Below are 23452 nucleotides of genomic sequence, written 5' to 3' on the forward strand. Positions count from 1 at the left end.
TATTGCTATCTCATTCTACCACATAGCTGCATCCCTTAGACTGACCTACGTTGGCCCAATATGTACAGGCCCAAGTAGCATTGCAAGCTGTATATAAGCTGTATTAAAGTTTATTTGTATACTATAAGCTGTACAGTTAGGCTGTACAAAGGCTGTATAAGCGCTTATACAGCCCTTATAAGTAAAAAAAGGGCCCAAATTATACAGCCTTTGGCGTTATTAGAGCTGTAGAGTAGCTGTATAAGCAATACATAAGCTGCATAATAGCTGCATTACAGCTATATTTCGGTGTAACAGGAAACCTTAACACTACAGATAATCTCTTATAAGTACGATATAAGAATATAAGTTTTAAATGAGTTATAAGAAAGAATTACAAGAGAATAATAATCATTTAAGAAACTAAAATGTCTTAATCTTGTTCATTCGTAATATAGTAATGGCGACAATAAAGTGTTATAGTGGATGGTAAAAGTAAAAGTAAATATTATACAGGACTTGAATGGAATTTTACATTATTGGTAAGTGCGGATTATTATTTATTGTGAACCTGTGTATCTTTTCTGGCAAAATATTTACGCGCCTGCAAAATAACAAAGAGAAACCATAAGGAAAATATCAAAAATCGGCAAAGTTACTGTTTGTTTTTAAGGTTAGAGTATCAAAAATATTTATAAATATTAATTCTAAGGCTAAACAATTTATTTTAGCTGATAATCATAACACGGCGTTAGTCTGCTAAATATTTGCAAGTATTTCTTTAATTATATTTACAAATACGTTTTTTTATTTCTTGTAAAATGGCGACAATTTTTAAACAGCCTACAGGATAGTTGGAGAGCATTATAATCTTAGTAGCTGTGCTGTGTAATAAATAGAGTGTCTTTTACAGCTTTTGTAATTAAAACAGCTTTATAATAGAATATTTGTATTCGTTTGGCTGTATTTCGGTTCTCCGTACATAAGTTTTAATTCTCTTTAGAGATCCGTATAACAAATAAAAAACCTGTACTGTAACTGTCATTCATTAAAAACATTCGTAAAAACTAAAAAACTAAAACTAGTGCCTACGTCAAATCATGGGATTAGTTGTCAAGCGGACCCCAGGCTCTCATGAGCCGTGGCGAAATGCCGGGATAACGCGAGGAAGAAGAAGACTGTAACTGTCATATATTCCTTTAGTTTTATAATACACTTATTTTCAGAAATCATTACACTACTATACTTATACGAGTGTAAAATTACGCCAAAAGATTGTTATAAGCGACTCTATCAGTAATACAGAAAAAAGCTGTACTATAGCTGCCATTTATTCATTTGGTTTTATAATACCCTTACAGACAGAAGTTATACAACTACTATTCTTATAGGAGAGTAAGATTACGCCATAAGAAATAGCTTTAAAACGGGGTTGACAGATACATTTGTACAGCTACAAGTGCCAAGTGATACTACAATACAGCCTGTATACAGCTTTTACGATAAAATTAGCTTGTAGTGTTTCATAACACTTAATGTTTTAAAACGGAGTTGACAGATACTTTTGTACAGCTAAAAGTGCCAAGTGTTACTACAATACAGCCTGTATACAGCTTTTACGATAGAATTAGCTTGTAGTCTCTCACAACACTTTTAGTTTTATAGTAGATTTTTTATATTCTGATAAAGCACCCCATGCTTCCGCAGAATCCTTTATAATGATTTTATACAGCTTGAGCTGTATAATGTCTGTAAAGTACCTTTTATACAGCTTAAATCTTTTCTGACACTCTTATACGTCCCTTAAATCACTCTAAGTTCTTAATTGGCTGCTATATTGATGTTGCCGACACTTCCATGCTACTTGGGAGGGGCCTTTAGGAATTCGGGGTGACAGGGGATGTAACGAAAAGTGACGTGATCGTTTATTTCCCCACATTGTTTAAGTTTTGTTTGGCGTTTTCTATGAACGATTGTCATTTAGCTATGCCCACTTGTTACCAAGACGTTGTATGTTACGACTGATCCAACCAAATCAAGTGGTCACGAGTCACGACTCACGATATCCTCAGTAATGAGGGACCGACAAAGAAAAATTTACCACTGATAACAGCTGATTTGCCACATTTTACCACTGGAGAAAAACAAAAGTGAATTGGTGGTAACGGCTGGGAATATTTTTCTAAGTGTTGCCATTGGTAATGGTGTAACTAGTGGGAATAAGTGGAATAACCCTTCGGCTTGGCTTCAGTTGTCCAATCTTTTACAATTTCTCAATTTAATAGCGCGGATGGCTAGTTTCATATCGACCTAGTTTCGAACACCGGACTACGGACTACCTGTAGCTTGGAACCTATTGTGGGACGCTTCGTAACTTTCCACTGCAGACGCTTTGTATACGATCTAGGTCCAAATACTCATATTTTTGTGAATCATATCTTAGAGCTCTGGTTTTTTAACAATTTCTGCTGCTTTTTGTCGTCTAGTACCAATAGAAGGTCGATCTGTGTAAAGGACCCACTCTCAGGTCGATCTGTGTAAAGGGGCCCACATCCATCTGTGATAAACTTAACATAGTATTACCTAGACAATATTTGGGACCAATTTCTAAGAGGCCCACAGATTATCAGTTCGCCGGACGATATCAGCCTGTCAGTTGTTCGGAGCTGTCAAATTTTGTGTTTAACTGACAGGCTGATATCGTCCGGCGAACTGGTAATCTGTGGGCCCCTTAGATTGATCCCATTTTTTTTTTCTGATAGACTAGGCAATACTATGGTAATTGGTTGGTTTATCACAGATGGATGATCATGAGCAGACATATTAGGAATCCGCGGGGCAAATTGTGAATTAAGACTTTATGTTTGTGCGCTTATGGTACTAATTACTTACAACAAATTAGTTAAAAATTAGTTTTTAATTGCCTAATCGTTTTAAAACAGCCTAAATTGTGTTGTAATTGTGCCCTAAGTGCACAAACATAAAGTCTTAATTCACAATTTGCCCCGCGGATTCCTATGTCTGATCATGAGACATTAAAAATAACAACATACGAGTCTGATTTGAATGTCGAGTATGTCGACTCGACATTGTCGAGTGCGAAACAGATTTATAAGACCCGAATACCAGTTTAATGTTCAAACCGTTATCATGCAGGTAATTAATTAACGTTATTTTCATTTTGGATTCGTTCTAAAAACCGATTTTTTTTTTGGTAATAGTCTTATAAATTTTATAAATAACCTATCAAAACGCTTCTCTTTTCTCCTGGCTGGACAGTATTACTAAAACTTTATAGACTATTTATTACGCTTTACAAAATCATTTCATCTAAATGTCAAAGGCCTATATTCAAATGGAGCGTTAAGAATCGTGGAAAGTTGTTGAAACGTTTTTGCGTTCATCGGTTCAGTGCTCACCGAGATTACGTTGGACAAAAAATATCGTAATTTTAAGAAATGTTTCACTTAACATTCTAAATTTATTTTGTGGACATTTTTCATCGTTCATTTTCGTTGGATAAACATCTAGCGTTTAAAATTTAATGAGAGAAACTATAGATTTGATACTTCTTAGGGTTCCGTACCCAAAGGGTAAAACGGGACCCTATTACTAAGACTCCACTGTCCGTCCGTCCGTCTGTCTGTCACCAGGCTGTATCTCATGAACCGTGATAGCTAGACAGTTGAAATTTTCACAGATGATGTATTTCTGTTGCCGCTATAACAACAAATACTAAAAGGGTCAAACAGATCAGTGTGTTATGTCTTTCCTGTAGACATACACAAGAGTTAAGGGCTATAAAGGTTAATTTTCTTATTTAACCCTTATCCACGTGAAAAGGTCCTCCTTTTATTTCGAGAACTATGATAAAATCATTGCTTACATGCCCACAAGCTGTTAACTATTGCCCACAGGAGAGAAAAATGTACTGTTCGCGATAACACACTAGTTTTCTCTCCTGTGGGCAATAGTTAACAGCTTGTGGGCATGTAAGTAATGATTTTATCATAGTTCTTTAAATAAAAGAGGGACCTTTTCACGTGGATAAGGGTTAAATAAGAAAATTTACCTTTATAGCCCTTAACTCTTGTGTATGTCTACGGGAAAGACATAACACACTGATCTGTTTGACCCAAAAACAAAATAAAATAAAGATTTAAGTGGGGCTCCCATACAACAAACGTGATTTTTGACCGAAGTTAAGCAACGTCGGGCGGGGTCAGTACTTGGATGGGTGACCGTTTTTATAGATAATGGTACGGAACCCTTCGTTTGCGAGTCCGACTCGCACTTCGCCGGTTTTTTTATCACGTTTGCTTTTTTTACCATTTTCACTATTTGTCATAAATATTTTAACAAGAGAGTGCCTGAAGTGAAAGTGGCAAAATTAATACAAACTAGGTACTTTTTTACTCTTAGCAGAAATATATATAACTCCGTATAAGATAAATAAAGTCTAAGAAAAAAACGTGCCTCGGACGGCCAAGGAAAAGTCATTCTCGAATAGATGGCGCCATTACCTTTGGCCTATTCTCGGCTAGATGGCGTTAACGACACCGTTTGGTATTTTATTTTAAGTTTTAATCGTGTGTCGATAGATGGCAGTAAATGTACCGTGACTACAAAATTGACAATGACAGGACCCCTCTATACTATCTATTCTCTTTGCTCTTAGTAATTTTATTCTGAATATCACTTTAATACCCTAGGAACTGCCTCCCTAGGACTCAAAATTTTGACAACGATTTGTTTTGACTGGTACCAGTTATAACTTTGCATTGCACCCCTTCAGGCTTACAGCAATAATTATATTTTGTTCTTAGAATTTGGCCTAAATTTTGGACATGGTTGGACGTTATCTTACCGAATCGAAACTTAAATAATATTATGGTGTGATTGACGTTTAATATCAACAACGATTGTCATCTTATTCTTATCTTATCTTATCTTATTGGCTATAAAGGTAGGTGACCATTTAATTAAAATTGCAAGCGTGCATGGCGTGGCACCATTTTCGTTAAGTTTTCACGAGACATATTTGGATAAAGCCGTTAAAACGAAACGAATGATAAGTAAACAGTTAAATTGAACTAATCGACACATTAAGGTCATTGGAACCGATCAATGGATTTTACCATGAAAGGAATAAACGATATTAAAGATATCCACAACATGTAGCTACCGTACGGCAGCGATAAATATGTCATTCGTTTATCGCTGTGGATAAAAACTTACTCTCGTTTAAAACGGTATTGACAGAAATATGTTACTCAAACATTACGGTACAGTAAAACCTCGATTATCCAAACCAAACCCTCGATGATCGGAACTTTTTTCATGTGTTTTATATTTAAACGTTAATTTGTATGTAAAATTTTAATATAGTGTCCTGTTTTTGTAATAAGGTATTGTTTTTGTTGTTTTATCTCGTCCCAAAAACCCCATATTTCGATTATCCGAACTAGTCTCGACTCGACCCCAATTAGTTCAGATACTTGAGGTTCTATTGCGGTTTACTAATATGTGGCCGAAAATTGTATGGCAAATTATCACTACCCAAACTATTTTTCCCATAGTATCATTTGGCAAAACTATCAGATGGCAGACCAATGTTTCGCATATATAACATGTCGCAAATGATTATTTACAATATTATTGTATGGCAAAATATTTAGTTGGTCATGTTTCAAAATGTCTTTTATTGTTATGTCGAATGTATTGATAGGCATAAATTATTTTTCGCCTAATATTGTGAATAACCTACCTATCCCTGGGAGCAGTTTCGTTTTTAGGGTCATAAAAAAAAATAACCCTCCCTAACCTACCTATCTCTGGGAGCAGATTCGTTTTTAGGGTCACCAAAAAAAAAATAACCCTAACCTACCTATCTCTGGGAGCAGATTCGCTTTTAGGGTCATCAAAAAAAAAATAACCCTAACCTACCTATCTCTGGGAGCAGATTCGTTTTTAGGGTCACCAAAAAAAATAACCCTAACCGACCAATCTCTGGGAGCAGTTTCGTATTTAGGGTCATTAAAAAAAAATAACCCTAACCTACCTATCTCTGGGAGCAGTTTCGTTTTACGGGTCATAAAAAAAAATAACCATCACCTACCAATCTCTGGGAGCAATTTCGTTTTTAGGGTCATAAAAAAAATAACCATAACCTACCTACCTCTGGGAGCAGTTTCGTTTTACGGGTCATAAAAAAATGCTAAATATAGTTGTGATCCAATAAAAAGTATGCGAAATTTCAATTTGGGCAAACGTTATTTAACAATAAATAGTTAGGTATGGTATAATAAAACATTTGCTTAGTAACTATTTTTCTAAATAAATCGTGGTAAAATGAACATCTGCTAAATAAAATTGTGTTCAAATAAAAATTATGCTAAATAATAATATGCTAAGCATTGGTTTGCCAACTAAAAGTACTGCAATAAGTTGGTTGGGAAGTGAAATTAGGCGAAAAATATTTCGGCGAGATGGCAGTACACCGTTCTATTGCACATAATTGCATGGGTGCAATTCAAATCAGTATTCATAAAATAACTGACGGCCAAGGTTTTGCTAAGAGACTATGGTCCTCCAAAAAAGGTTGCCTAGAATAAATAACAACCGTGATATAAATAATATTTTATACGATTTTTCTAAAAGAGTTCAGGTGGGTCAAATTACATTCAAACACGATATGAAAAGAAAATTGTTTTCGAGTCTTATGTTCTTAAGATTTGTTTGCCACCATTGTCTGTATATCTTTAACGTCATACTTATCAGTCAAAGAACTCTGTACCTAACGGTATTAAAAATAAACAATCGAAAAACAGTTAACGAAAAAGGATACAGTTTCCAATGTAGGTTGTTATTTATCCGAATCAGGCTTTATTTCGAGGTGAATATCCAAAAATAACTGCGGTAAATGCACTTGATTGCGATGCCACTGCACCCAACTAGGGTTACCAAACGTTAAAATTTTTGTTGGACTAACCTCTTGAGATTCACGGTCTTCATAATACTAGTTAGGTACTTATACCTACAATCAAATTTAAATCATTATTAATTAGGGACTCAGTTGTTTATGTTTTATTTCGTTGGATTTTAATCAAAACAATATCACTACTCCTTATAAAACAAAGTCCTCCGCCACGTCTCTGTGTGTTTGTATGTTCGCGATAAACTCAAAAACTACTGAACGGATTTTCATGTGGTTTCCACCTATCAATAGAGTGATTCTTGAGGAAGGTTTACGTGTATAATTTGGTAACCCGTGCGAAGCTCGGGTCGCTAGTTTATTCTATTTTCTAATACCATTTGAGTAAATTTGGTTGCCAATTTTTCTTGTACGGTGGGCCGCTAGGCTAGAGGGCCATTGAGATGTGCAATAGAGAGTAAGTATTTATATATTGTATTATCAAACTGCACAACGGGACTCAATCGCGTATTTAAGTTTTAAGATTTACCTCCGACGTTTCGAGGACGGCGTTGTCCCCGTGGTCTCGTAGAAGACTGGCTCAAGTTGCAGTGCAGCAGTCAAGGTGAAGTGTGCAGTTCGATAATGTTTAATAATCGTGAAAGTTTAAATCAGTATTATTGTATTGTATTGTGTTATTGTATTGTATCTTAACAGTAAGGTACCCTTTGCCGTGTAATACAGAATTGTGGCGACTGAGGGAACATAAAGACAAGTTTCCAATTTTGAGATATGTCTAAAAACAACCAGATTTTTAAAAAAAAGCATCTCGTAACCCTAAAACACCACTGAACAGTACAATATTGCGGACAGTTTTAAGGGGGTTACAAGCGCTGCAATTTGCCGATTCGCAACTAGATTCCGAAAAATCTACCAATTATAATGACAAGATTGACAGTAGATTGTGTGGATTTTATAGATTGTTAGACCCAATAGACAGCCATGGATACAAATAGGCATGGATGTTTCCACAAAAGGAGTTCTGATTAGATCCCTATTTGCATTTCTTCCAAAAAACAAATTGTTTGGTAGTTCAATTTCAACACATTTGGATTGTTATGGTTAATATTTGGAACATGATTTTAAAGGCCTAAGAAGCCTCAAAAATCATCAATGATGGGATATGAGTGAGTTACACAGTTCGTCGGTATTATCGTCACTTCACAAAAGTGGTCATATCACGAGTTTCATTTAAATAGGTCGAATGAAACCCTTGGACTAGACGGTACGACGGACGGTCGCGATTTTACCCTGGGACCATAACCTTGTACGATTATAATTGTCATATTTTGGCACCTGACGACCACTCCGCGCACAAGTTTCTTGTCCTAGTCGTTATTGGATCAAATTGAACGTCGTGTCAATTCGTGTGTTCAGACATGATCGAGTTACGCATTCCATAATGGATAAACAAGTAACATTATACAATCGATTCAATTGGCTTGAAATTTTCAACACATCTTACTACAGCCAGCACATTACCGAGCGTGTATATCTTTTCACATAAAATCAATCTTTTATTACTTTTTGCTTTAAACGCAAAACACTTTCTTGTGCACGCGATGTGCTTGTACATGTAGCTGGGTTCCTCGAGTTTGGTTGTTTACACCGGGTTTTAGACATGTTTTTGCATGTTAAGAATGCTGTACGGTATAGAAATACCGGCAGACAGTCGGCATGGAATCGCTATTTGTCCGTATCGACGTTTCGCTGTCCGCCGGAGCGTTGCGGACCGACGCACTGAACACTATCACTGTTTGATTCTCACCTTAATCTCACAGGCGGCGGTATGTTGAAGGCCGGGTACAACTTAGCGTTGGGGCTCTCGAACAACATTGTCAATGTTTTGTTCACCGTTTGAACATGGCGCGCGTCCGCCTTGGTTTGCGTCCGGCCGAACACTGGCGTGCCCCCCCGACGTGACGTCACGATTCCGTAATCGCCTCTCTTTATCCATCCTTGTGTATTAGAGAGAGGCAGATGCCGTGGGGTGCGTAGTGGGCAACGCAGCCCCTCGTAGGGCTTCGGTCCCGGCTTTAAATGTCTTTAACCTGTTCGCGGCTGGAATGCTTCGGCGATGATTTTGACAGTTGTACGTTTTGTAGGGCTAGGTTTGTGACAGTTTTATGGCAAAGTTGAGGATTAGATGTAATGTAATTAAATATCAGTTAGGTATACCTAGTTAGGAAATGATAGCTTGTAACCACATTTAATTGTGTATCGTCAGCCACAGGGGGTCATTTAAATTTTGTTTAAATTCTGAGAAAATTAACATGAAAAACACATTTTGTATTCATAAAAAAATCGGAGTATATTTATTTTAAATCCATTATACGCGATTTAATCTGTTTCCATAGTTTTATTTCATAATTTATAATAATATGGACTAGACAAAAAAATTCAAAATCGCTCTCCTTCTTGATTCGACTGCCAAATCATATAACTTTTAAGCAACCGGGTTTTTTAACCTAATTAGACCGTTTTGCATTGTTTTGCAACGGGCCACCGTTTACGAGTTATTTACGAAAAACTAAAAAAAAGTGACCTGTGAACTGATTGTAATTAACTTTCTTCCTTTAATATCGCGTTAAATATTGATCCTAGAGAAAAGTGTTCAAGATATTTTTTGGAGGAAATTTTATGTAGTTAATTTATTCTTATAAACCTATTTTGCTATGGGACACCGTTTACGAGTTATTTACAAAAAACTAAAATGGGATTTTAAAATTGATTATAATTAACTTATCCGCTGCTTTGTCTTTTTAAATATTGATCCTAGCGAAAAGTGTTCTACATGTTTCTTATAGAAAATTTTATGTTTATTATTTATGTATAAGACTTTTTTTCCTATGAGTCATCTTTTCAAATTATTAACGAATAAATAAAAACAAGGAAACTTAGAATTTATTATAATTAACATTCCCTCTTTATTATCTTTTTAAATATTGATCCCTGCAAAAACTGTACTGAATCTTTTTTGTACAAATTTTTGTGTAGATTATAATCGTTTAACAACATTTTTTGTTATTGGCCACCGTTTATGAGTTATTTACGAAAAACTATAAAAGGGACCTTAGAAGTGATTATAATTAAATTTCCCGCGTTAATATCTCTTTGAATATTGATCCTAGCGAAAAATTGTTCGGAATCTTTCTTGTAGGCAATTTTATGCAGATTACTTATATAATAGAACATTTTTTGCTATGCGCCACTGTTTAAGAGTTATTTACGAAAAACTAAAAAAAGGGACCTTTAATGTCAAATATCTCACTTCCGGTCAAGATTTCGATCGAGCAACCAGCAAATTCGGATTCAGCGGGGTTTAATTAGGTTAAAAAACCCGGTTGCCATAAAGTAATATGCTTTGCCAGTCGAAATCTATTTTATGAAAAATATGACCAGTCTAATATAGGTATATTTGTTTTTCGGTTTTTAACGCAATTAGTTAAATCACAAAAACAAAATACATTTGTCGAAAGTCTCGTGATCAATTTCTATTCCACATGTTTTCATGACAGCTCATGACATTGCTAACCACGACGACAACTATAACTATTTTGTGAGGTATGCAATTAAGAGTACCTACATATTGATTTTTTTTTATATATCGACGCTTATCATGAATAGTGACACAAAACAAAATGAAATGCCATTCGACTTTAAATCTTACCAGTAAAAGATAGAATATTAAATGCAATAGCATTTCATTTTTAGTTGTACCACTGTTCATGATAAGCAACGATATGTAAACAGGACATTATTTTACATATTGACTAAGTCCCACAGTAAGCCAATAAGGTTTATGTTGTGGGTAGGTACTAGGGTAGGGAATATAACTGAATTTTGAATAGCAAACTTCAAATTAAAAGCTGTTTATACTTCAAGTTCCGCTTTTTCTGGCTTAGTTAATTATTGCGTTGTTACCCGTCCTCTGTTTTTATGCAATAATTAAATATTTTTAATTGAAAATGTTTGCACTTAAAATAATAGCCACCATTTCAAAACATTACTTTAACACGTTTTTTTTTCGCAAAAAGGCTTCAAAAACTGAAGTGCCGTAGCTAATGACATCGCCACTTCACATAATACACATAAACCCCCCATATTACGTAATATGTTAAACTAATTCACAACAAGGAAAGCCAGGCTTATCGCCAAATCTCTTCGAGGTTCATCGCCCTGTCTGCGCCGTGCTCTATCGCGCACGCTCGCGACTCTACATCTTATAAACAGTCCTTTAGGCTCTACCATTTTTATTTTAAAGCATTGGTGTTAATGTACCTAATGGAATAATATTTTTGATAGGAAAATACAGGTTGCCTTAGAAAAAAAACTCTTATAGTTTCACCATGTCCGTCTGTCTGTACTTCCGTCGGTCGGAGGCTTTGCTCCGTAACCGTCAGTGCTAGAAAGCTGTAATATTAATTTGGCATGGATATATGTATAAGTAGGTAAATCAATCATGCCGACAAATTCGTAAAATAAAAAAACCGAGTGCGAGTCGGACTCGCCCACCGAGGGTTCCGTACAAATTTAACTTTTTTAGGTATATTTTTTTAGTATATTAAACATGCCCCTTCGTTTGGCTTTTTCGGATTTTTTGATTATTTAAAGACTTAAGAGCTGTCGAATAATTGTATGCAGTTTGCTTTTCGCTCCTCTGCTGATGATAATGAAAAATCTCTTATTCACCTCTTATCGTCTCTATTGTCGTTTTTGGTATTTTAATATCATTTATGACAGTTTTAAACTAAATTAAACTCTTACTTTCGTACGTAAGTAGATCTTAGAAAAAATTCTTACGACTAATTTTCTGTTCGTTCCGCGCTTAGATTTAATAATAGTTGTTTGCTTGATCGTTGAAAACTTAATTAAATATTTATGATATGCACTCACTTTAAAAGACGAGTGTAGTGATTAACAAAAAGGCGTAATTAGCTGACAGCGTTTTAATATTTCATTACATAATCTAGAGTTGTTATAAGAGATTTACAGTTTTGAGAAAAAAAATACTGCGGCAAATTGTTGGCAATTTTAACATATGTTTGCGTTTATGTATCGAAGCGAAAGGATATTTTTTAAAGATAAATAGCTTTTGTTTTATAAATGATTGTAGTTTCAATTTTAAATTACATTTTTTTAAAGATGCACAACTAAGAAAAAAAAATCTAAATATTTTTAACGTATTTTTGGACCTTCCTGTTAAGTATAACCTTAAAATTTTACGCTTCTATTATTTTCTTAAAATAAATAAATAAAACAGTTTCACATACAGAAATTACCTACAGGCAGTCAGGTAATGACGCATAGCCTAATTTCTTGTAATTTGAAAAATATATCCGTTCATACAATACTCGCGTAACGGTCGTCTACCGAAAAGCCTTCTGATTGTAAATTCTGCGTTCTTCTCCGTTCATATTGTAATATAAAAATAGAGTAATACTATTTTAATTGTTTAACTTTAATTTTATTTTGTTTCTATTTAAGTATTAATTTCTTTGGCTTTGTAACTTTAAAATTGTATTTTGATATGGGTGTACAACAGTTGTACACCCATATCAAAATACAAGTTTTATTTTATTTTTTTATTATATTTTTTTTCATTCAACCTCAAAGTCAAATCGGGGTTATCGGAGTGAAAAAAAAATACTGAAACGACGCAGGCGAAGTTTCGGGCGGCGGCTAGTTTTGCAGCCGAGCAAGTTGCGGAAAGTTTCCAAAAAATTGGAAGAGTTCATGGAAATTTCTTGAAAATTTGACAGAAATTTAAGAAATTTCCATTTTATGTTTCGGAAACTTTTATGCCCCTTACAAAAATGTGTGATTTTTCTGACACTTTCCTATGTGGATAATTTCGTAATTTTGGAAAGTTTCCTTCGGGACAGAAGCAGTTAATTATAAAATTGAAAATTTACTATAAACTGAAATACATATACTAACTTTAGTATATGACATATATTTTAGTTTATAATAATTTATATATCTAGTAGTTGGTGTGACTATAGGTACTGAAATCTAATCAAAATATTTAATAAACTATTTAATTTACCTAGGTATTATCTAAGTTGATTATAATATAATCTAAAATAAATATAAGAATATATTTAATGTAAATACTCATCTCCACAATGCGGAACAGTTCCAAAATTTCTCTTTGTTAAATAAATGCATTGTTTTTATGAAAAATGCATTGTTTTAGTTCGAGGACAATGACCTTTACCCGTGTCATGTCAAACAAAGCTTACGGTACACTATTGTTTGAATAATTATGGTATATATAGTTCTATGAGTACCGTATTTATTTACTATTGTATGAGCTTGACCCTTGTTACCCGACTGTGACGAAGGAGGGTTGTTTTTCAATAGATATTTAAGATACCTACAAGTACGGAAAAGAGGAAATTCGACACGAGTTGCGAATTACCTATTCGCACGTGTATCGTACGTTTTACAGTACATATGGCCCTTTAAACTTTCAACATACGCAAGGAAAGTGCCCTTTCCCGCACTAGTGCGGGAAAGTAGAATCATATGTACCTACTGTAATAGTTATTTACGATACAAGTGCGGAAAAGAGGAAATTCGAAACGAGCGGCGATAAATTAAAACACGACCGAAGGGAGTGTTTTAAATCGACACGAGTTGCGAATTACCTATTCGCAAGTGTATCGTACAACGTTTTACAGTACACATGGCCCTTTTAACTTTTGACATATGCACGAAAAGTGCTGTTTCCCGCACTAGTGCGGGAAAGGAGGACCATATATATGTACTGTAAACGTATATTATGCAGTACCTACATAGGTGACTGAAATTGTAAATTGACAACATTTATAAGGTACAGCCAGCAGTTTTTAAAAATCATAGCGCCTTTTTAGACTATATACCGTTAGGCGTGGCTCACTCCGCGATTTCGTCGCTTTGCTACAGGTAGCTACAAGTACATCCGTCCCACACCAATTTTGGTGGCTAGCCATAAGCCGCGCGTGACGCTGTCGCCACCTAGCGGCCATATCTGTCCTGATCGTAACAGACGCGTTTTATAAGAAAGTGAATCTTCTGTACTTAGTACTATCATTTATTCTGTGATACCGTTGCCAAAAAATGAAAAGCAATCCTGAAACCTTTCTCTAGTAACGCCATCGATTCGATACCTGATTATTAACTTTCGCTCGATAGAAAAAAAATTGCGAAAATAGTTCTATAAAGCATGATAAAAGAATTGTAATTAGTTTTGCACAAGAGCTATTAACATGTGAATTGCTTCTAAAAGTGCGCAATTGTATTTTTGATCAAACTTATCGATTGCTTTGTATTGTTAAAACTAAGTTCAATAACAATGATACACGCGATCCCGGATACGCACGGCTGTCCTCTCTGAGGGACTATCGCGAACCACATTCGACATGTTGCCTCTGTCGCACTTGTAAATTCGCACGTAAGTGTGACAGGGAGGCAACACGTCGACCGTGGTTCGCGGTAGGCCCTTTGTGCTCAGCGAACGAACTCACGGCGCCTTCATTTTTTTATCTAAGTTTTTTATCGTTACAGGTACCTAGTAAGATAGAAAGAAATTTTAATGGTACTTTACAAGTCTTTTTTTTTAATTACTAGTGACATCCTAATCTGTAGTTAAAAACGGATACTACTAAAGTCATCATACTCATCATCATCTCAGCCGATAGACGTCCACTGCTGGACAAAAGCCTCCCCCAAGGATCTCCACTGCTACACTACTAAAAGTACATCTTTAAAAATATGATGTCAATACGATGGCAGAAGGTTTGCCCTTCATCAATTTTACAAGCTTTTATTTAGTTTCACCTGCCCCGTTGTCTGTCTGTTGTAATCAAATTGTAAGTTAAATTTGACCCACTTGCCGGTTTCCGATGACGCTGTGCATACATACCGGGTGTGACCTGTAACATGAGCAAAAAATTAAACTGTAGGCTGTACTCCTCATACTGACCAACATTTGTTCAGCAACTTTTAAAAATAACTTGTGGTTTGAATTTTAATACACTTTAAAGTTTATTCTAAGACGCAATGTATTGCGAATTTTGTTATGTTTAAGGCGTGACAAGCAACGTCAATCACAATGATATGGCGTGGCGATGGCGTCCATTGAAGATAGTATATTTATTTTGTATGAAAATAGGGAGTCTAAATACTTCATAATTTTTAAAAGTTGTCGAACAAAAGTGTCACCGTTTGAGGAGTATAATCTATGTTTTAATTATTTGCTCATGTTACAGGCCACACCCGGTATATGTAAGTCGGGCAACAATACAATATTATGGTACCATCGAGCTGATCTGATGATGGAGACAGGAGGTAGCCATAGGAACTCTGTGATGAAACATCCAACCTAATTGGGGACATTGGCACACAATGACAACAAATTCAAGTTTCAAAAACTGATATATTTTCATATTGAACATTTCAGCACCTTACTTAAGGACAATTTTAATTGCGGATCACACATCTACATACAATTAATAATATATGGAAATTACGCTTACGAAATGTCGTTTCAAGATTTTAGAAAAATGGCCACATTTTTTTGTAAAGTACAAAAAAGTACTGTCATCATACTCATCATTTACTTATCTTCATGAGCTAAATTTCCATATACCATAACAGTTCCATCTACTTTAGCGTAAGTACTTTTATATTTTTTACGATACATTCTATCCAAAAACTTATAAATATACAATAAAAATGTAGTTTTCGCTTCAAAATTCATTTAAATAATTATTTCTTTCAAGTTTCTTAATAAAGGCACTATTATGGAAGTTAGAACTATAAATAAAACAATATTTCAAAAGGGACTTAGGATATTCTTCTCATATACAATATGTATATTAAAAAATTGAATAGCCATTGGACCCTTTCAAAATATTGGTTGAATGTAAAAATCTAATAAATAAAAAAACATGCACCCACTTACGATTCTTCTACGTATATTATTAATATATTATAGGAACATAAACTCCTCTGAGCATCTTTAATAAGTTTTTTTTTTATTATTTTAAGGATGGCAAAGGCACATAGTTTTTTTTTATAAACTATTTCAATAAATTAATATGTCATAATAACGTTCAAATAAATAAAACATTCGTACAGTCTGACAGTGTAAATTAAAAAGTTGCAACACAGTAGTGTCGTCCCGTTTTCTTATATATATTGATTTGAAAGGGACACGACAGTATTGCCACTTTTTAATTTCTACCATTTTTTGACAGACTATACATTGAACCAGCATTTCCGATCTCCATCGCTCGTGTTTTCGCGATATTTTTGTCCCCCTTGCACAGTGGCATTGACCGCCGGCATCATGAGGAGGACAGCAATATAATTACGCGCGTGCGATAGAGATCGGAGATAGCGGGTCAATGTACGGATTCTTCGTGTTAAACGTCCTTACTTTAGGTTTCAAAAAAGTTTATGTTCCCATAAATGCAAAGGGTTTATTCCCACCAGTTACCACCAAGTTGTTACCACTAGGATTTTTTTCTCACCTTTTACCACAAAAAAAACTGCTACTACTACTTCTACTACAACTACTAAACCAAACCGAGTTGGTGGTAACGACTGGGAAATTTTATTCCCAGTAGTTACCACTGGTAAAAGGTGAGATTTTGTTAAAGTTCAATACTAATTATAAATAATTCCAGTAGTTACCAGTGATAAAAGGTGGGAAAAAAATTCCCAGTAGTTACCACTGGTAACAACTTGGTGGTAACTAGTAGGAATAACCCATGCAAAGTAACATTTTATAAAATATCTATTCTATGTCAAGCGGTATGTAAAATTGTTACTTTACTTAAATTAAAAGGCAGTTTCATAAGATTTGTTGGATTTATATCATATTTTAAAACATTTCTAAGCATATTAGCGCTTGGCGCTTTGCTATTTTTTTAAATATTCCACATGGTGCCTAAAAAATACGCGAACATATTAAAACAACTTAGGAATTAATGTCAGATATTTCGTGATTTATTCATTTGTATAAGCTTCAACATAATTATAAAAACATAATTTCCATTTGTACTATTCACATTTCAATACAAAATCATTAAAGTATACATATTTTCAAAAACTACGCAAGTAGATATAAAGTTGAAATATGTATAAAATTTTAATGTATTGATGATACAATAAAACAATTTAACGACATTTAAATGTTCATTCATGATCAATAAATATTTAAATCCAAAACAAGCAAAATCCATTCGACCATTAAATACTGTATTGGCTTAGCAATTTATTAGGATACGTTAGTTAATTTCTATAAGAAAATTGCACCAACCAAAATAAAAAAGTGTTGCGAAAGTGTTGCCATATTAAAAAAATAAGTACAGTAAAATAATTCTAACCTAAAAACTATTTTGTTAAATTTCAAATGCTATTAAATCGATATTATAAGACTACATTCTACATTTGTCGATTGCCCCTTGTTAAGGCCTCTACAGACCTTGCAACCAATCGCATACGAGTTTTGATAGAGTCAGACCAAGAAAAGTCTGCAGCGATTTTGATAGCCCACGCAGTGCAAGTGTAATATATACGTCATAATTTCATAGAAGTTTCACGTTTAAAATAACACTTGCACTGCGTGGGCTATCAAAATCTCTGCAGACTTCTCTTGGTCTAACTCTAATTGCTGACACACATAACTGTAACGAATTCATTCAATCGATCAATTGCCGGAATGTAACGCAAATCGGTGTATTCCCATCTGTTCCCACCGGGCACAGATGAGAATAGGCGCTGCATACAAATCATTCCCAGTTGTCCCCGCCTCATATGGCGTCGCGTGGGATGGGGACTAATGGGAATACATCCGCAAATCGCATGCAAATATTGGTGAAGTCTATAGAGGCCCTTACTCCTGTGTGTGAACCCAGAGTGAGAGCTATGTTAGTATTTTTTTTCTTTGACGCAATGCAAGGTTGCCAGTCATAAAGCAGTGTTGCTAGCGACGACCTCAATTTCACAATAGTCTGGCAAATCATTTCCATCACTAGTAAAGACGATTAAAAAAAAAATAGTAAAGACGCGGCGCGAAGGTCAAAAGGTGCAGGGCAGGTTTAATGCCTACATTTTTTTTTTTTGCTGCCTATTTTTAGTGACGAAAATGGATAGCTAGGGCGATAATTTAGCTCAAATTGGTATGATTTTATATCTCTACTTGTTTATCGATGTTATCATTTGCAATGTGTTTACACGTTTGTTCGGAAAAGTTAACAAACAGTCCGTCAAGGGTCACTTGCACCATTCACTAACCCGGGGTTAACCGGTTAAACCTCGAGTTACCATGGTTACCAGTACACTTTGACACTGGTTTAACGGTTTAACCGGTTAACCCCGGGTTAGAGAGATGGTGCAAGTGGCACTAAGCTAACTCTGTGCCGACTTTGACAAAAATGTTACATTTATGATGACATTTTGGACACTTTTTCATTGTTAATGTCATGTAGAGTTAGGCTTGGTCCTGACACAATTTGTGACGTCCCGTAAAGGTACCTTATGGCGGTTGGCCATGAATAACTGCGTAAAGGTATCTTTTCCCGTGGAACGTCACATTTTATTTAGAAGTTTGTTTAAAACGCGATTTTTTTGTTTACAATTATGGACAAATCAAATACCTCCAGTATTTTAGTAGAGACACATTTGGTTTGTCCATTTCAGAGACTATTATAATCTGAGCCAGGCGTGGCTCACTCCGCGATTTCGTCGCGTCGCTACAAGTACATGCGGCCCACACCAATTTTGGTGTCTAGCAGTAGCGGTTGCCGCGCACCGCTACGGAGACGCCTGCTCGCGCTTGCGCCACCTAGCGGTCATAAATGTCGTAATAGACGCGTTTTGTTAGAGAGTGAACCTTCTGTAGGTACTATTATTTATTTTGTCTGAGCTAGTATATCTGCTTGTTACATTGAGGTCGGCCGCGTCGTCTATTTCTTGAGTAGTGCCTCCTCCTCTGGGTTGTCCTTCTGGTTGGGGGTCGCGGGGCTGGATGAGGGCTCCTGGAAATTAATAGTAAATTTAAATTTGTAGTCAGGGACAACCTTACACAGATCTACCTAGAATCAAACTACTTATGCAATGTTTGTACTATTAGTATTATTGTCAGATGGATATGATAAGTCATAGTCAGATGTATAGTTATGATAAGGGGCTATTCATAAATTACGTCATTTCAAATGGGGGGGGGGGGTCTGGACGTCGGATCATGACGTAGGAGGAAACGGGGTCATTCGAAGCATGACTTTTGGATGATTTTAGAGGGGGGGACTTGGGGGAGGGGGGGCGGGTCAAAAATCGTCAAAAATAGATGACGTAATTTATGATGAACACCCCCTAAGTACAAAAAAATACTTTTAAAACGTTAACATCGCATCAAATCCCTAAATTTACTTTACTAAATATGTTTAAAACACCACAATTCATAGTAGAATTCTGAGACAATATTATTTAAGGCGAAGAATTTTATTTTATTATACTTACACCATTTTTTTAGAGGAGGTAAACGAGCAGACGAATCACCTGATGATAAGCAATTACCTTGGTCCAAGGAGACCCGCGTTAACTAACAATTATATATAAATTTTTAATTCTGTGTCTTTTGTCACATTTCAATCAAACTACAATCAACTTTAAGGAGCCCACAGAATACCAGTTCGCCGGACGACGTCAGCCTGTCAGTTGTTCGAAACTGTCACCTTCTGCGTTTAACTGACAGGCTGATGGTGAACTGGTAATCTGTGGCCCCCTTTACTATACAAACCAAGGTCCATTAATATCTTGTCTTAGGCACTTCCAAAGACTGCAGCGTGCACAGAAATACATTTATATAAGAACGATATGTAAGTATATATATAAATGCTTGTATTTCAACCTATTAGACAGACATATATGTACCTAAGTATATCAGATCAGTTTTTTTAATATATTTATGGTATGTCATAGCCGTACCTGCGGCTGAGGTGTCGCGTCTGTTTCCCTTCCCTCGTCACGAAGTAACTGTAAAAACGACATTATACATTAAGCAATTTTGATCAAATTTACCTAAAATTCCGTGTAAAAAATGAATAAACATAAACATAATTTATTTAAAAACACGTAGAATGATTATGCAATTTAAAATGTTGTTGGTTTGACTATTTACATTTAATAAATTCACGTAGAAATTGAAACATGCTATTATATAGTCGGACCAAAAAAAGTCTGCAGCGGATTTGATAGCCCACGCAGTACAAGTGTCATTTATACGTCATAATTTCATAGAAGTGTGACGTTTAAAATAACACGTGCACTGCGTGGGCTATCAAATCCGCTGCAGACTTTTCATGGACTGACCTATAACATTATTATCCCTTGAAAGAAGCTGTCATCTATTTTCATTCTCGCGTCTACCATAGAGAATAATAAGTAAAGAAAAAAGTGGTAACTCCATACCAGAGTTTTCTTAACAAAACGCGAGTTATTTCGCAGACGACATCTAGCGGCAAGTAGCGGAATTTATCAGTACTGCTAGTTGACAATAGATGTCGCGACGAACGAAAACTCTAATGCTCAACAACTTTCAGCTAATATTATAACGGGATTAACCGGAAGTCTATTTTCAACTCCTTCTGCTTATAATATTAGTTGTAAATTGTTTTAGTAGTACATTTTTCGTCAGTAGCAACACTTGTCACATCTGGTGTCAAGTAGCGGTACTGATAGTTCCACTACTTGACGTTAGATGTCGACTACGAAATAACTCGCGTTTTGGTAAGCAAAACGACTCATTCTTACCACTCTTTCTTTACTAATATTTCTCTATGCCTCTGCCAAAGAGAATTTGAAATAGAGAGTTACTGTCATAGTAAATTATGTAGCTACAGCACATTTACTGCCATCTTTCGACAGACGATTAAACCTGTTAGAACGCCATTTGACTTTGATCGTTATTCTTCCACTGATATGTGTTAACTTGTTGAATATTAATATTAACGCCATCTACTCGAGAGTAAGCTGAAGGTTATGGCGCCATCCCTCGAAAAGATTGCATCGAAGAATATTGAAGATTGAGTCGAGTAGATGGCGTTAATATTAATATTTAATAAATTAACACATATCAAAGTCAAATGGCGTTCTAACAGTTTTATCGTCTGTCGAAAGATGGCAGTAAATTTACAGTGGCTACATAATTTACTTTGATAATCCGTCTCTATACACTCTATTCTCTTTGCCTCTACGGAACATTGGTATGACAATGATGTCAACACAACGGTCGATATCAATGCAAAGGCAAAGCATACCTTGTCAACTTCTGGTTCGATCTGTTCGTTGGTGTTGCCCTTCGTGAGCGCGCCCTTCTCCATCAGAGTGGCGCGCTTCGCTGCCAGGTACATCGAACTGGAAATATAGAAAACACCGTTTCATTTATGCTTCGTACCCAAAGGGTATAACGGGACCCTATTACTAGGACTCCAGTGTCCGTCCGTCCGTCTGTCTGTCACCAGGCTGTATCTCATGAATCGTGATAGCTAGACAGTTGAAATTTTCACAGATGATGTGTTTCTGTTGCCGCTATAACAACAAATACTAAAAACAGAATAAAATAAATATTTAAGAGGGGCTCTGTTTTCTGCGTAATGGTACGGAACCCTACGTGCGTGAGTCCGGCTCGCAATTGGTCGGTTTTTCCTTATTAAAGGACAATTCTACACTGATCGACCTACTCCCACAGTAGGCTCAGTAGGAAAAGTACTCAGAAATTTTAATTTAATAAATAATGTAGACATTTCAATACCTTAATTAATAGATACAGGCATTATTAATAGATATAGACAGGAATTGAATTGAATTGAATTGAAACTAGCGACCCGCCCCGGCTTCGCACGGGTTAAGAAATTATACACTTAAACCTTCCTCAAGAATCACTCTATCGATGGGTGAAAACCGCATGAAAATCCGTTCAGTAGTTTGAGTTTATCGCGAACATACATACGCACAAAGAGACAGACGCGGCGGGGACCTTAGTTTTATAAGGATATATGCTCACCGTTTGATTGTCAGATAGTACACATCAGCGATGGCTCGCACCGAGTAGTCGGGAACGAAAGTGTGACGCAACATGCTGTCCATATTCAAATTCTGGAGAAAATCCTGCGTCGGTTATTGGGTCTCAACACTGTTGTAGTGGAGTATTACTCACCGTTTGATTGTCAGATAGTACACATCAGCTATAGCTCGCACCGAGTAGTCAGGAACGAACGGGTGACGCAACCTGCTGTCCATATTCAAATTCTGGAGAAAATCCAGCGTCGGTTATTGGGTCTCAACACTGTTGTAGTGGAGTATTACTCACCGTTTGATTGTCAGATAGTACACATCAGCTATAGCTCGCACCGAGTAGTCGGGAACGAAAGTGTGACGCAACATGCTGTCCATATTCAGGTTCTGGAGAGAACCCAGCGCCGAAGGGGATTGGGGCTCAGCTGAAACGAGATTAAACAATGAGCTGTGATTATTTAGAATATAGATTTTTGCTGAGTCGCCAGAATGAACGCACGTGACATTGCCACTAGTCAGATATTGCTAAGCTTACCTGTGGCATCAGTATGGCACTTCAATGGGATATGTATGCATTATGAACAGCCAAAATTTTCCAAAATTAGGTTTTTGCCTAATTTCACATTCCAAAACAGACCTTATTTATGACAGCAGAAAGTTTATTTTGACTCACCGACACCGATGTTCTGCGTAAGGGCTTGTATACCGAAGTACGTGAAAGGCCCGGCTTCGAACACGAGGTTTTCACGTCCCACCGTCACCTCCACGCGACCTTCCAGAATCAACACGAAGTAGTCCACCTGAAAACAAAGGCACAGAATAAATAATAGTACTAGGTACAGAAGACTCACTCTCTAACAAAACGCGTCTGTTGCGATCAGGACAGATATGGCCGCTAGGTGACGACAGCGCCACGCGCGGCTTATGGCTAGCCACCAAAATTGGTGTGGAACGGATGCACTTTTAGCTACCTGTAGCAAAGCGACGAAATCGCGGAGTGAGCCACGCCTGACAGAGGCAACATTAGACTATTACAATGTATAATCACATAAAATTAATACTAACAACACTATTACAGTGTGACATGAAAGAGTAGAAATAAGTGGCAATACTGTAGTGTCGTCCCTTTCAAATCAATCTTAGAAAACGGGACGACACTACAGTATTGCCAATTTTAAATTTCTACTCTTTTTTGTCAGACCATTAGCACGTAAGGTTTATCTGTTAGTACTGCGGCGGTAGCACGGTCATATTTTTATCGCTTGTCACCATGCCTGTCACGTTCTAACAAGTATGTAAGTGCGAAAGTGACGGACATAGTGACAGGCGATAAAAATGGAACCATGCTGCGCATGCTGTGCATGCTGGAAGCCCTAAATCCACGGCAACGGCCCAGGGCCGTCTTAAACTATGCTGGGGCCCTTGGGCACC

The 23452-nt window shown here is 36.2% G+C and overlaps 3 protein-coding genes across 3 annotated transcripts in view; all 3 read right to left on the bottom strand.

Moving 5' to 3' along the window:
* LOC134803351 (RNA-binding protein Musashi homolog Rbp6) overlaps positions 1-8899 on the bottom strand; it is a 178504-nt gene extending 169605 nt beyond the window's left edge. Inside the window, exon 1 of the mRNA XM_063776150.1 lies at positions 8721-8899. Within this exon, the coding sequence (XP_063632220.1) occupies positions 8721-8788 (68 nt within the window). The 5' untranslated portion in view covers positions 8789-8899. The remainder of the gene's footprint in view (positions 1-8720) is intronic.
* The window catches only part of LOC134803056 (zinc finger protein 567-like), a 269979-nt gene that overhangs the window by 174501 nt on the left and 72026 nt on the right, over positions 1-23452 (bottom strand). The window lies entirely within an intron of this gene.
* LOC134803243 (unextended protein-like) overlaps positions 18831-23452 on the bottom strand; it is a 54782-nt gene continuing 50160 nt past the window's right edge. The window contains exons 11-16 of the mRNA XM_063775939.1: positions 22695-22821; positions 22389-22446; positions 22164-22235; positions 21265-21361; positions 19934-19981; positions 18831-18984 (exon numbers count right to left, since the gene is read on the bottom strand). Of these exons, the coding sequence (XP_063632009.1) occupies positions 18913-18984; positions 19934-19981; positions 21265-21361; positions 22164-22235; positions 22389-22446; positions 22695-22821 (474 nt within the window). The 3' untranslated portion in view covers positions 18831-18912. The remainder of the gene's footprint in view (positions 18985-19933; positions 19982-21264; positions 21362-22163; positions 22236-22388; positions 22447-22694; positions 22822-23452) is intronic.

The sequence above is a fragment of the Cydia splendana genome, chromosome 26 (genome assembly GCF_910591565.1).
Source record: "Cydia splendana chromosome 26, ilCydSple1.2, whole genome shotgun sequence".
Lineage (NCBI taxonomy): Eukaryota > Metazoa > Arthropoda > Insecta > Lepidoptera > Tortricidae > Cydia > Cydia splendana.